Source organism: Falco punctatus (assembly GCF_963210335.1).
Source record: "Falco punctatus genome assembly, chromosome: 3".
Taxonomy (NCBI): Eukaryota; Metazoa; Chordata; class Aves; order Falconiformes; family Falconidae; genus Falco; species Falco punctatus.
Window position 1 is genome coordinate 93,494,306 of NC_137582.1, and position 15,273 is coordinate 93,509,578.

The window sequence follows — 15,273 nt, forward strand, 5'->3', positions numbered from 1 at the left end:
ATTACTAGTTCTTGCACAGTCCACACAGTACCTAGCAAGACATTAAAAAATATATTCTTAAATGATTGTAAACCTGCAGGCTAGAAGTAGGTGCTGCCTTCTTACTGTAGGGATTTTCTATTTCATCACCCCAGTATTTTTCCTGAAATAGAAAGACAAGGTGTAGTTAAATTTAATTTTATTTTTAAAATGCTTTAAATTTAATTACACACACACACACGGAAATATAAAGCTTTCTCCCCATCACCTTCTCGAATCTTCTTGTAAACTGTCAATACAAACAGGAAGGTAATATTCAAAGAAGCAAACTTCGTGCTAGGCTGTGAGATGGGTGCAGTGCAAGTGACCTGGGGCACACATAATTACATTTGTCTTTTGACAGCTGTCATCTTTTTACTTTCATTTTGTTCTTGACTTTACACAGTACTTGTGATTACTTTTTTGTGTCAACTCCTGTAGATTTTAATTTAAGTTCTAAAATTTATTTTACTGCAGTTATTGCTCTTGGAAAAGTTGTATAGTTTTCCTTTGAATGCATGTTCCATGAAGCCTCATGTTCTGCTAAAAGCAGAAGTTTCATTCCTTTTATACCTCACATCAGTTGTATTCTTTACAGCCTGTGCTATCAGCAGAATATTGCAGTGAAGTTGCACATCTTTGCTAGCAGGATAGCGGGATCACAGCTGCAGTAAGCTACTGAAATGTTGCATTGTCATACAGTCAACTGTTACTCACAAGCAGATTGTTTGGATTGCAGATTGTCTACTATGCAAATTACTTTTCCATTAACTAGTTTAGGCTTGAAGTCCTCGACTTGGATAGCTGTGCTTCTGCAGTGCTTCTCTGGGAATTTACCAGCTCAGGTTGATGACAGATCGAGGATCTCTGCAGGATCTCTGCAGAAAGGTCAGATCACTGACCTGTCTTTTTGTTGTTGTTGTTGCTTTGTTCTAGGTTAGTTTTCATAATGTTTAAGGAGACTGTTTTGCTTTACCTGAGTCGTCCCACGTTATCTGGATGCTTCAGTGTTGACTGTATGTGCCAGTAAACAAATAAGAAAAATTGCTTAAAGACTACTAGGTTGTCACGAGGAAGATCAAAGACTTCATAAAAATCCGCACCTGCATTTATTCCCAAGGTTTGTCTTCTTATTTCTTCCTGGCTTTGCCAGCAGGCAAAAGAATGACAGATACCAGTGGAGGAAAAAGATACGGAGTGTTGCAATCCGTTGTCTTAAATACTAGACAGTGTAAGGGAGTTCTTTTTGTGATGTTTTCTAGTAGTACGCCATGTCTGATTTTGCATTCTAGAGGTGATTGTCTTTCAATATCTTTCATGAGATTTTGCAGTCGGGAAGCTATTTCAAATATTACACCCAGAGATCACCCTTCTGAGTTTTCCTCTATGACCTCCAGATAGGTGCACACTTTAAATCCACTAATTTAACTTACACCTCCATCTCCACATGCAGATCTATCCATGTAGGAAGTTTGCTCTGTCCATTTTAGTTACCTCGTAATGAGGCTTTCCAAGGTTAGCTGTCTTAGGTTTTCCACCAAGCTAGTCAGTCTTTCCCAACTGCATTATTTTCTCTAACCCTTCCGTAGTCTGCCAAAAGCTTTCTGGACCCTGAGAGATTCAGAAGTAATCTTACTATAGCAAATAAAAAAGAATGACTCTGCTGCATCTGTGATTTGTTGCTTTACATTAAATGACCCAGAACTCACTGCTGTCCCAAATTTATCTACCCAGTTCCTAGGCACTGGTAGGGGAAGGCAGGAAGGGAGAGCAGTGCTGTGCTTTGACTGGTGGTTTTGCCACTGCTGGTTCTCACTGAACAGGCACTGGATGTCTTTTTAATCAAACGTGGTGTTCAGCTTTCTCTTCTTAACTCTGTTGTACTGATACCTCCTTTGAGTGCATGGAGATATATGAGTGTGAGGAGTTTAAAAAGGAAAAAAAAATCATTTATTGAGGACATGGCTAATAACTACTGAAAAATGTGAGCTAACATAGGTTTATCAGCAGCCAGCTTCTGTCTGCTGCAAGTGAGATGAATTAGCTGAAGCAGTGCGGTGCAGAGTACTTACACATTGAGACACCCCTCGGGTGGCCATGGCTCAAACCTTCTGTGCTCCCCAGCACCCGCCCTGTGCCCTTTCCCTTTTTCTCCCATAGAAAATTACTATTTTCTATAGAAATAGAAGTAGATTTCTATAGAAATCCCATAGAAAATTATTAAAAATAATCCTCACAGCAACAAAGAGAATTTTCTGGTCAGTGAAGACCATCTGGGTCTCAGGCTTTGTTGTTTCTGTGCTGTAGCGTGGCAATAGGCTGCTTTAATGTGTTGGGTTTTTTTCTCTCTCTTTTTTTTTTTTTTTAGTGCCTTTGCTCAAGCCTTTTTCATTGTGAGACTCAGGCTAGCACTGACTGATACTTGTTTAGCTTAACAGCTGTAGCACCATTACTTTTGAGTGCAGGCTAGGACCAATTCCTTACCTCAATTCAGTACTCAGAAATAATAGTAACTATCCACTTTTTCCTTACTCATTGGAGATGTGTCGTGTAAGTTACTGTATTGTGTTTGCCTGGGAAAGTTGCGGTGGCGGAAGGTCTACAGGGATGGGTTCTGTGAGAAGGTGCCAGAAGCTTCCCCCATGCCTGACAGAGCCCATGCCAGCCAGCTCCGAGACGGACCCGCTGCTGGCCAAGGCTGAGCCCATCAGTGACAGTGGCAGCGGCTCTGGGGTGACGTATTTAAGAAGGGGAGAAAGAAAACTGCCACTGCAGCCGGAGAGAGGAGTGAGACTGGGAGAGCGACCGCCCTGCAGCCCCCCAGGCCAGGGCAGGAGGAGGCAGGGGGGCTCCAGGCGCTGGAACAGAGGTTCCCCGGCAGCCCGTGGTGAAGCCCCCGGCCGGGCAGGCTGTGCCCCCAGCCCGGGGAGCCCCCGGGGGAGCAGATCCCCCCCCACAGCCCGTGGGGACCCCACGCCGGGGCAGGGGCAGGGGGTGAGGAGCCCCCCGAGGGGCAGGAGCAGCAGGGACAGCTGTGATGGACTGACCACAGCCCCCATGCCCCGTCCCCTGCGCCGCTGGCGGGGAGGGGGGACAGAAATTGGGGGTAAAGTTAAGCCCGGGGAGAAGGGAGCAGTGGGGGAAGGTGTTTTTAAGTATTTTTATTTCTCATTACTCTACTCTGATGTGATCGGTAAGAAATTAAACTAATTTCCCCGAGCCGAGTCTGCTCTGCCCGTGACAGTAACTGCAGAGGGATCTCCCTGTCCTTATCCCGACCCACGAGCCTTTGGTTACATTTTCTCTCCCCCGTGCAGCTGGGGAGGGCAGTGACAGAGCGGCTCCGGTGGGCACCTGGCATCCACCCAGCGTCACCCCACCACAGTTACTGATGGACCTGTACCGGCTGGGAAGAGTCTGGTGAACACTGTGAGGCTGCAAAGTGAGCAGATGTCCTCTGCTAATAAAAATCATCTCTTTGAGCTGAGTTTGTATCTAGTGATCAGTCCTGTTAGATTCATCATTGTGGTCTTATAAGTGCCTCTGTATTTTAAGCAGATATGCATCTCTTGGCCTCCTAAAATGTCTAGGAAAGATCCTTTTTGCCATCGTTTCATAGGCTGTATGTGAAGAAATAAATTAGGCCTAATCAGGTAAATTATATAGTACTACAGGAAGCCTAATCTTCATAATCCTTTCAAGTCTTTAGTGGTTTAATACGCTGCGTGTGAGCAGTGCCCTCTATTCCATGGGAATATACTGAGCACCAAGACAGTATTTGGTATCTAAATAATAAAAGTACGCATTTATTCTGTGACAGTCTACAGAAATGCAGTTAGAAGGCCTAATCTTGCTGAAGGCTGAGCACCCTCTGCTTTTCAGTAAAGTCTTCCAGAGCCAGAAGTCTGAAAGAAGCCTTGAATGTAAATTACACAGGTATTCCCAATTGTCCCAGCTACTGTATGAATAAAATTATTGTGGTATATGGGATTAACTATTAACTTAGAGAACAGAATGAAGGTGAGAGTTGCTTCTTCCTTATGAATTTGGGGTTTTATTCAGATTTTTGTTTGCTTGCTTATTTGCATTTAAAACAAATGCCTCTTAAGTACTAATAGACATTAAGATTCAAAATTAAGAGTTTTAAATTATTTTTTTTAACTTTTAAAATTAATTTTAGTTAAGAACAAAAAGCAGGCAGAGAAATCCTTCTTTTCCCAGAGCTTTATTTTGAAGTAGTCAGAGGATTAAAAATTGAACATTATTTGAATGTTGTTAATGAACGCAAAACTGCTTGAGTATTCAATGTCATTCTTGCTGCAGTTGCAAATTTTGGAAGCTAAATGAAGATATTTTATGTGTGCATGGCTTTACAGTGAATGCAGAGTTGTACAGCCCTAGGATTAAAAATGCATTTGTACCAAGATCAGTAAATGAATGTTTTCCGCACACCATACTGCTCTGCTGTATATCACATGACCTTTTTCATCTATGTGATTTTATTATTGTTATAAATTGATTGCTGTAAGTCACAATACAGTTATGAATGGTATAATTACTAACACTTCCGTTTTTCAGAGTTTTGTGTGTAAAATTATCAAAACACTTTTTTATCATCCATGTAACATTGTGAGGTTGATTTTTAAGAAAGAAAGGAAAATCTCGAAGTGGTTTTTTTTTTTGGAAACTTGCCTCTGCATTTGAAAGTTCATAGCATGCAGAAAAGTTCCCCATAACTATTAGGTATTTAATGTTTTGGCTATGTATGTACACTTCTGTTGTAATTTATTGGTTTAGTTTCTATAGCCACATTTAATGTTTCAGAAGTAATCAAAGAAAATCTAATCCTTGAGGCTACAGAAAGTGTTTTGAATTGAAAAACTTTCAGTATAAATCACGCAACTTCATGTTCTAAGTTCCTTTTATAAAACAACCCCCAAAAAGCCTGAAAAGAAACCAGAGGTGTTAACAGTTACCATCACCCAAACAACTTTTGCTTTGCCCCTTATTTGCAACACTGGACCTGCCTGATCGTTAATGATCCTAACGCTGATTAGCATTTGGCCTGACTGAAGGGGAGGATGGGCTTGGGGTTAAGGTGTTAGCTCACAGAATTTGCGGTTCAATTCTCTTTCAGGTTTTTACGGTTCACGCTTCTGAGACTTTTTTGGTTTTTTTCCTGACACCTAACGGCTAAAAAAAGAATCAGTGAAACAAAGCTTGTATAAATCATTACAAGAATTAGAACTCATCAAATATAGTGAGGGCCTTGACAACGCTGCTTTTGGTGGCACTGTAGACCTTGCCCTTGCCTGGCTCCACTGCTCTGAGATTCCAGGGGTTTCCTTGCGCTGTGCAGTGGGACTGGCAAAGTGCTGAGCTGGAGAGGAGGGGGAGTTACCCAGGGGCACTTTTATCTTGCACTTAACATCCACACAAAGTTAAACTCTTGTCTGCTGGGTCCAGAATACTCTGTTGGTATACCGCATGTTTTAATAACGTACAACTCTGGGTATATATATTTCTATTTGTGTGTGTTGATATCAATTTTAAACTTTCATGTTTAAACATATACAGAAGGAATAGCTTTGTATTTTAAATAGATTCTGATGAAAAAAATTAATTACCTAGCTGATTCATAAGATACTGAGTAAAAATTAAAGACTTAGTTTTTCCTGTGAGGAGCAGTTAAGTCATTTCCTGGTGCAAAAAATAAGAAAATTACTGACTTTCCCGTGATCTTGGCTCATTTTTGTTCAATGCCAGGTGGTTGCTAGAGTTTGACAAATGATTGATTTGGTTTCAAAGGGTGCTTGAATTGCACAAAGCATTTTTCATATTAGAAAAGACATGGTCATTTTTTTCCACAAGTTTTAAGATTTATTGCCTTGCACAAGTGATGTAAATGTGTTTGTTTGCTATTTATTTTCTCTGGATTGCTGTAATTGGTGTTATTAATTGAAGGGCAAGTTTTACAGATGGTTGGAGGGATGGCCTTTTAAGCATACACCCTTCGTGTTTATTTTTTAAACACTGCTGCAGGACTGCAAGTCAGATGGGTAGACTGCTACTTCCCATTTACTCACCCTTCCTTTGAGATGGAGATCAACTTCCAAGGAGAATGGCTGGAGGTCCTGGGCTGCGGAGTCATGGAGCAACAGCTAGTTAACTCAGGTACCGAAACTTCTTTACTTCATTGACATCTCTGTTAGCAAACACTTCCAGCGCAATCAACTTCACAGTCTGAAATGCCTCTTCTCCCCTGGTGGGCACAGACATCTCTGTTCGCGGCAGCCACCACAAATAGTGCTCAGGTGGAATTACAGCCCCTGCATGCTGTGATTTGAGGGTAGCAACGGAGAGCGTGATGTGGAACCCGCTAACAGAAAGCTTGCCTTTTATTTTGTGCAGTAAGGAGACAGGCAGGTGTCAGCTTTGAAAGAGAAACTCACAAATTAGCCTGTGTGGGTTTTTTTTCTCTCCCAAGAAATGTCAAGTGCATTCATAGTTATGATTTAAAAGTATCATAAGCAAATAGCATCCCCTAATATTTGGAATATCACAGTGGTCCTGTATCTCTGAAATACAGAAAGAGGAATGTGGTATCTTTCATATTGCTATATGGTTGCTGGGTAAGTCGTAGGTTGCTTTTTGCTTTTGGGTTTTTTTTCTGTTCTCTTCACGTTGGTTATTTATGTAGTTGTAAACTGTGTTAAGAGCAACATCACGTGTTTTAATTGAAATTATTACAGAGCAATGTCACCTGATGATTTTGCTTTTAAAAACTTGCACATAAGTACAAAAGGAGAGGAAAAATTGGGGAGGGGGGGGTCTGATTAATTTTTTATAGAGAATTTTACGTGCTTCTTTTTTCATTATTTGCGAATAGGCAATTCCTTGTAAGCACAGGGCAGACTGCATGTACTCAGACCTCTGTTATTCTGTGTCTTCCAGTACTATCTATTAGGTATGGGAGACCTGGAATATGAACCGTTTAATTCTCACAAGTGTGCTTTCAGATAGCCAAGATACACTGGGCTGATCTTTTTCGCAGTTAGTTTCCTAAGCTATTGTACTTTCCTGTGCTCTAAATTCTTTCTGTTGAAGTCCAAGTGTAACTGTGAATGGCTCAATTTTGGCTGCAGTTACTTGGCACAGCTTGTTTTCCTCAAAGTTTGCATGTATTTTAATGTGATCATTTTCCTTTTAAAAAGATACTCTCTTCCAGAGTGTCATCACAATGGGTTAATAGTTTATGCTAATGTTCTTTCTCAGGTTATTATGTTCATGGTGTGGTAAATATAATACAGCTTCTGATCAGCCTCAGAAGTGAAAGACTACTGTGTCATACTGTTTCCATCAGATGTAGCACACCCGCGGCCAGGTTTTCTTCTTGAAATGCGTTGATGTTGCTCAGTTCTAATATTTAGGTTCCTTTAATGTGTGTGAGAAGAGCTGAACTGTGGCCTCAGAACAATTACTGTATGCATTTGTGCGTGAACGTGAATGAATATACATGAACCACCAACAGTTTCTACAGCCGTCAAAGTTTCGAGTTTACTCTGCATCAGCTCTCTTCCACCTTTCTGAATTATGGTCTTCAAAATCATATCCCTTCTACACCAAAAATGTCCTAACTACTCATTGTCATTCTAATCATGCAAGAACTCGTGAATGTAGTAACTCAGGGCTAGCTTTTGAATGACTTCTAGACCCATATTATTAAAACAAACAAAGAGATTCTTTCACTTTATTAGCACGGTGTTTTTAGAGGTGCCAACTCAGTTGTGGAAGTGTCAATCATTTTTCACTAAATTCAGAGAGAACTGCACTTTATGTAGCCACAGTTGAATTTTTCTCTGCTCCCTCCAGTAGCTCTACAAAAACACTTGGCTGTAAAGGGGAGGTCTAATGTATCTCAGTGTGATTTTATTGAAGAGCTGTAATCTGTTACAAGTGAGAAAAAAGTAATTAATAATTATGTTGGCTAATGAGTAGCTTATTTGGCTTAAAGTAACAAGACAAGGTAGTTCACATTTTCTGTCAGGTAAGGAGTCACACACCAGCCTTCCCTGCCTACAGCTGCTCTGAGTATTCTCTTCTTTAATCCTCTTCTGCAGTGATTTAAAACCCTAGTGTGTTCCTGGTGTGCCAACTTCAGTCTATTTATGGTGAATCCAAGTTTGCTATTACTAACCTATAGATTAATTTTTTTTTGAGTGTGTTATGGCAGCAAGTTGCTTTTGCCTAAAATGGAAAATCTGCAAGTCCAGGAAGGAGAGGCTCTGAGGAGAAGAATGAAGGTGAACATTTTCTTTCCTAGCTCCTTCATCTTTTTTTTGCCAGCAGAACTCAACTGCCTTCCAAAGCTATCCCAACCTTTTCCTTCCATGAGACAATATTTTCCTAAGGGAAAGGAACAGAGCTTTTACCTTCAAAACCCCCGAGTCTTTTTGCTTTGTGTGTTACTGGCTGAATACGAAAGACTGGTTTGTGGGGCGATTGGAAAGTCACTCAAAGCAGAAGATGGATGTGCCTAATTATCTATGATACTTCAGGTATTTTTTTCTTTTTTGATTTCTTGAAAATATATATTTATATATGAGTATATATGAAACACAACAAAATGGCAGAAGAACTGAAGAAGCCTTGTGGAAGAATGAGCAGACAAGGTCCATGCTGGGAAGGGGCCAGGATATTAGCCCTACGTAGCTGTTTCTTCATGTTGAGAAAAGTTTCCATTGGACTAGCCGGCCTTATGATGATGACTCCCTGCCCAAAATAACCAACCTCATTGTAGTTCCTTGGAAGTTAACTTTCCTCATGCAGCAAATTTTGATGGTATTGACAGATCACGTTAAGATTTTGTTGGCCTTGGGTGAAAAATTCTTTTGTAGCTTGCATGCCCCACGCTATCAGCGTTAAATTTGTTACGTTGTTGGTTTCTGAAAGACAATATCCTATTGAATTATTCTGATGCCTTCTTATGTTTAGGAAGGAGCCTTTCTTACATTCCAACGTCCTTTAAATAGAACAGGATACAGATATTTAGTACATGTAAATAGAAACGCATTGGTTATAGGGAAAAATTGTCAAATATGTTCAACTGTATTGATAGTATGCTTCATCACCTGCTTTCTTACTCTGCTCTTTTTTCCTTTTGAGGTCTGTGAAGAATCTCTGTGGCACTTTTTTCTTTTTTTCTTTCTGCATGATTCACATGCTAACACTAGATTTCTAGTTTCTGACAGATCTCCATAGCACAGGTGTGGTGAAGAACTCAGATAACAGAGGCAACAGAATAAAACAGCACTTTTTGTTGCAACTTTAGTGTGTATGGAAGTCCATACTGCTTCATTTCACCCTTGAAATTTCACATTCTTAAAATGTTAAACCAAATCAGGATTTGCCAGGGAGGGACAGCCAGCTTCATCCTTAGTCATTCACTGGGTAGTAGAGATGATCCAGTCTTCTGAACCATTCAGATTTTCTGTGTTAACAGCATGCAAGATTTCTGTTGTCTTGGTGTGTGGGTGAGCAAATAAAATTTGATAAAAGCTGTAAGTACTACTTCCGTTAAAGCCAATCCAACTCTTGAATATTGTTTAAGAATTGTTTGCATTCAGGGATGTCTCCTACCACTAACAAAATGGAGAATATGGTAGTGTTTACTATTTTCTAAGAGTGATAATTGCTATTTTTTAAAGGAAAAATTATACCTTATGACAGTGTTCTTATATAGTTGTTGAAAAAATTATGCACTACAGCAAAGATACACTGAATTGTAAGGAGTGATGTTACATGTTCCCCTAAGGCTGACTGTGCTAAACTAGAGCAATTAATTGGCAAAACGTGTACATAGAAGATCACTATTATAATAATTGTTCAATAAGAAGTATAAAATCTAATTTATTGCACTGTTTAACTTTCCATTTTTGTGTGCTTTGTTTTTAATCTTAAACTGTACCTGAATACATAACTTCAGTAGGAATGCTATATATGAATTTTGATGTAAAGAAAAGTTATTTTTATTCTGGTTAAATATAAATAAAATCTGGGAAAAATATAGAAACTTTACAGTATAGTAGGAAGTACTCTCAGTTTTAGGTCCACAACAAGGATACAGGGAAATTTTATGGTTCAGTAGATATAATATCAGTTAACAGCATGTAAAGTATTTATTTCTGTGCTTCAGGAGTTTGTTATCCAAGATTTCCAAAGCTGGTGTTCATTGGTAGGTGCTGAAGTTCCCAGGTCTGTATGGAATCATATGAATCAAACCTTTGAATACAGGATATTGCTTACTCACAGGCTGTAATCACATAGTGTTGCTTAGTACCTGTGAAATTGGAAGCAGTTAGGGTGTGATCCTTTGCTGATTGAAATCAATGGCAATGTTCTCAGTGCTCAGTGTTACAGAGTATGTTAGCTGGGATGGAAGCAAGAAAATTGGACTAAAGTAGTTTACCCCAAAACCAAGAGACTGTAACCCCTGCCAAAAAAACCCCCAACAACAACCAACACCCAAAGAAAACCAACCAAAAACCCCAACCAAGCCAACAAACAAAACAAAAAACCCTATAAAAGTTAATTCCACGACTTTTTGGTAAGACTTCTCATGATGTTTTCGAACTCCTGAAGCATACAAGAAAATAACCTAGGGGTGGTGCCTCAGATCAAACCAAAATCTGAGACATTCCTGTATCATGGTGCATCCCAAGCAGGTGCCTAAAGATGAGCAGAACAGGCATGGTTATGCTGATCCTTCCCTGATACACTCCTGCAGCTGTCTGTTTCCTGAGCTAAAAGTGGTACGTTTGTTTTCAGTAGTCATTGTGGAATTTTCATCCATCCATTTGTCGAAGTGGTTTTTGAGTCCCAGTAAACCTTTGCTATCTGCAGTGTCTTGTAGCAAGGAATTGCATAGTGTAACTTGCCTGAGGAATCACTTCCTTTTTGTTTTGACCAACAAGTTAAAATTTATGGTTAGAGCTCCTCTCTCGTGAGAAGATACAGTGAGTAGCTGTTTCTTTTTCCTTGTTTAAGCCACTCAGCATTTGTTGAGGTCTCAGTTGTAACTCTTGTCACCGAAGGGTCCTGGTCAGTCAGTCCCTATGTGGGAGCTGATCCGTGCGTTCTGATAGTCTCCATCACCCCTGCCTGCATCTTCTCTAGGTTTCTGCTGTAGGAGGTCAGCGTGTAATGTTCAAGCTATGGGCATACGGTGATTGCGTACACTGGCATAAAGATTTTGCTTTCTCTTTTCTGATACTTAAAATTCATTTTGCTGTGTTGACCTTTAATGAGCCTTGAGTTGAAAAATGAAGGGAGGTTTTGGTACGATAACTGCCGGAGATGATTCTTTTGATCACTGCCTAGTGGTTTGAAACATCCTGGCAGCCAGCCAGCCATTCAGCTCCGGGTGGGAGCTCAGGTTGAGGTCTTCTTTCCTAAGATTATGAACCAGGAAGGCAGCTGTATTTCGGCTACCAGTGAAAGGAGTTAGTAAGACTTTCCTGCTGTTTGTAGAGTCCTCCACCTTCCACACCAGGAAGCAATGTTGATATTTACTGTCTTAAGAAACCCATTTTGTTTTATTTTTTTAATATTGCTTTGTCAGCTTGAATGTAGTAAGGAATGGTATAGGGGTTTGGAAGAGGAAATGTCAGCTTTCCAGCGTGGATAGTAGGAGATTGTCATGGCATTAGCAAGGAGATGAGCAGGCACTGGGCTTTCAGTAAGGCTAAGGAGGGAATTTCTTGTCAACAGCTTGCGTACAACTACAGTTTTAAAAGTTGCTCGGCAGTCTTGGTCTTTCAATTGTGTGCAATATCCTGAATTTACAGCAGAGGTATTTTTCCTGGTACTTTATTTCTTGTTAATTTTGTGTGTAATTCTAATGAAGAAAAAATTGCTAACCTTGTCTAAACATCTTCATGAACACTGTTGAACGTGACAAAAGGAGTTTGTCATAACTTCTGCAAATCATTGCTTTTGTTTTAAGGGGTGGAAGCTTACTTGCCGTGAGAGTACTCCTCGGTGAAACCTGATTCTTGAAGTGTAAGTCTTGCCCATTTGGAAGCCCTTTTACAGATCAGTTGCAGGACTTATTTCCAAAATTTAAATAGTACTTGGCCCAGGGCTGCCACCTTCAGCCAAACACAAGTCTTAACATGTAGAACTTGCTTGGCTTCAATGCTGCAGTAAATAAATCTTCCTTTACACATTTATTGAAGATCATCAAAATTACTGTCAGAGGGGAAGGAACAATTTTAAGTTCTTAACCTTTCCACTCCTTTTTGTTTTGTTTTTGGCAAAAGGGTTATCAGTTTGGGCAGTTCTCCATGGGCAGCAGATTAGTAGTTAAAAGAAAAATTACATCACTGTTACCTTGCAGACATAGGATTTTTTTTCTTGGCGTTTGGGTTTTTTTTTTTTAATTTATTAATATGTTCTTAAATCAAATATTAGTTATGGATGAGCTAGGTTCATATATCAAGCAGCAGGGGGTGTTTTGGGGAAGGGGAAATTTAATATCTTTCATCTAGCAGGGTTTTTTTCCTGCTCAGCTCTTGCCTGGTAAATTACATTAAAATGTTTGCAGCAGATGGTGCATGTGGCTTAAATAGTATGCCGACCCATGTTCTGTCTGTGCTAACAGCTCTCTGTGGGGACCTTGAAATAGTTAACGCTGTACGTGTCTATATGGATGTAGTGTGTAAGGGTAAATATAATGCATTTAAAATACATTCCTCCAACTCTTCAAGGTGAAATTAAAGTTACAGAGGTATCAGTGTCTTGAGCACCTGGGGCCTCCCAAGAATGCGAGGTAAAGCTGTCGGATGGGCTGGTTCTTCCCGTACAGTACATCCAAAGTGACTCAAGTCTGCTGAGTAAGCTTCACAGCTCCCCATCACAAACATTTCAGGGTTTAAAATCTGTTCTTTTTAGGTCACTGTCTACCTCCTATGCACCACATCACCGCAGTTACCTTGACATGTCCCAGCCTTTCTTGTGCTTATTCTCTGGAGACTGTTAGGAGATAGCATCGTTCCTCTTTTACGGGCTGGAGCTGACTGATGTGCACAGGAGTCTGACACGCATGTACACGCACGCTGCAGGCAAAGGCTTTAGCTGCCGTAGTTAAAGTTGGCTTTCCTGCAGTCCTTATATGCACAATAGAGAGAGAAGGTCTTCTAGTGAGTTTTGAACGTATGGAGTTGTTTTCAGTCTGCTGGGCGGCTTCTCTCTACGACTGGCTGCAGGGGGAGCCTGGTCTCCTAATTTAGGCAGGTACCTGAATGTTAAGTGACTATACCACAATGAGACGATGTCTCGAATGAAATTAATGGAAAATTAGGAAGCATCTGAGTTTGAGTGACTTCCCAAGGGTCTCAGAAGCTGCCTGTGGCAGAAACTGGAGTTGAATCCAAGCTTTGTATTCAGGTCCTGAGTCACCTCTGTCTCCATTCATCTGTCTTCATTTACATTTGCACTTACATACATATACATACACATGTATGTATTATATACATACATATATATGTATATGTATAAAAATAAACACAGAGTGAGACAAATAAGACAAATCAGTGACTAAATAAATACAGAGTGAGACAAATTTGGCCTCTTTTGATTCTTCTGTGTGTGTTGTTTTCAGCACACAGTGTAAACAGAAAAACATTGTCACAGCTGGCTAATTTGAGGGACGCTCTGTTGATCTGGCAGCGACTGAAATTTTGCTTTGGCCAGTCAAATATGGAGCTGGTGTGGAGTTGTGGGTTTTAGAGAAAGATGTGATTGAATTTTTATCTGTATTCTGCAGCATTTTATACAGATACCCACAAATGTATGTACATGGCACATGAAGAAGTGTGTACCTAAGACAATGCTGACCAGTTCAAAAGGGGATATGGCAGAGGGCCTGATTTTCCCTAAAAATCTGTGGTGATCAAGCCTGTCTGTACAAGGAGAGGAGCTGTGATTGTAGTCACCTGGGTGGCTACCAGCAAAATGGTTAACCATGTGCTTGACTTCTAACCTTTGAATAGTTCATATAAAGGCCCAGACAGGCTTACCTCGACAGGTGAGTTGAGGGATGGGGGTGGGGGGCAATTAGGTGTCCTTAGTTGACGACCACATCGCTTGGCTGTAAAAGCATCGCTCACTGCCAGTGGCAGCAGAAATACCAGCTGCTTTCTCAGCATCTTCAGAGTAACAATTAATGCCAGGCTCCTTCATGACTGCAGACCTAAGTGATGGTTTGCTAGGCATCCCAGCCTGCCAAAGGGAATAGATACAGCACTGTTACATATTTACGCTTGTGCTTTAAGTTTCGGCAGAACTAGTTCTGGACTCTCAGGACCTCGCAGGTTGAAGTTTGGAAAGAGCATGTATTTTTAAATTGGGATGATTTATCTAGAAAAGCTATTTCTTCTACCTCCTCTCATCCCGCTCAAAGAAGGAATTAGAGAGAGATAGTTTCCTACATTTGGATGAAGATTGCCTTTTGGGTTTGATCTTGTTTTGGTTTCTTTTGAACTGACTGGAAGGAAGTCTGGGTCTTGCTTTGATAAGTAAGCCAAAACACAAAAATGAGTTGCATAGAGGCGATGCTCCAGTCAGTCCAAGGGCACATAGTTTTCTTTGTTGTTTCTCTTGTTCTGTTACCCATGGCTACACCACCAGGTCTGATGTGTGTGTTGTGTTATAAAGTTATACCTTTCCTCCACCCTTCCCTTTTTCTTGTCAAGGTAATTTGCCCGTTGTCTTCTACTTCATTTACCGCTCTATTTTTAAAAGTGATTTTTCATCCAGAAGGAACCCATAACATTTTTGAAATGTTGCTTTCTCTGATTTTATTACCTTTGACAGATTCATTATGTATGTTATAGTTGGTGTTCTTCAGAAGAATTAATAGAAGTTTACTCCCAATCTGTATGTGTTTGTGTGGAATGAACAAACACAGTACTCCATTTTATGACAATTCTATTACACCTATTTCTGCAAAATGAGTTATTTATTTACAGAGGTATTTTGTGGGAGAATAAGTATAGGATTGAATCTTGAAGTAAGTAGTTATTATAGAACTTGGATGACCATTTGAGTTTGTGGGTCCATATGATTTTGCCAGCAGAGTAGTACTGTCAATGGATTTAGAGGATAATTTCCCTTTCATGGTGCAAGATTACATTTTTAGTTGGAATATATGTTCCATATCTTCACAATTTACAAAACTACTTTGTCTTCATGCTT

At 40.1% G+C, this 15,273-nt stretch overlaps 1 protein-coding gene across 7 annotated transcripts in view; it reads left to right on the forward strand.

Moving 5' to 3' along the window:
- FARS2 (phenylalanyl-tRNA synthetase 2, mitochondrial) overlaps positions 1-15,273 on the forward strand; it is a 249,520-nt gene that overhangs the window by 67,950 nt on the left and 166,297 nt on the right. For all 7 annotated transcript variants that reach the window (XM_080379973.1, XM_080379969.1, XM_080379975.1 and 4 more), the window contains one exon: positions 6,061-6,192. In XM_080379973.1, coding sequence (XP_080236099.1) covers positions 6,061-6,192 — 132 coding nt within the window. The remainder of the gene's footprint in view (positions 1-6,060; positions 6,193-15,273) is intronic.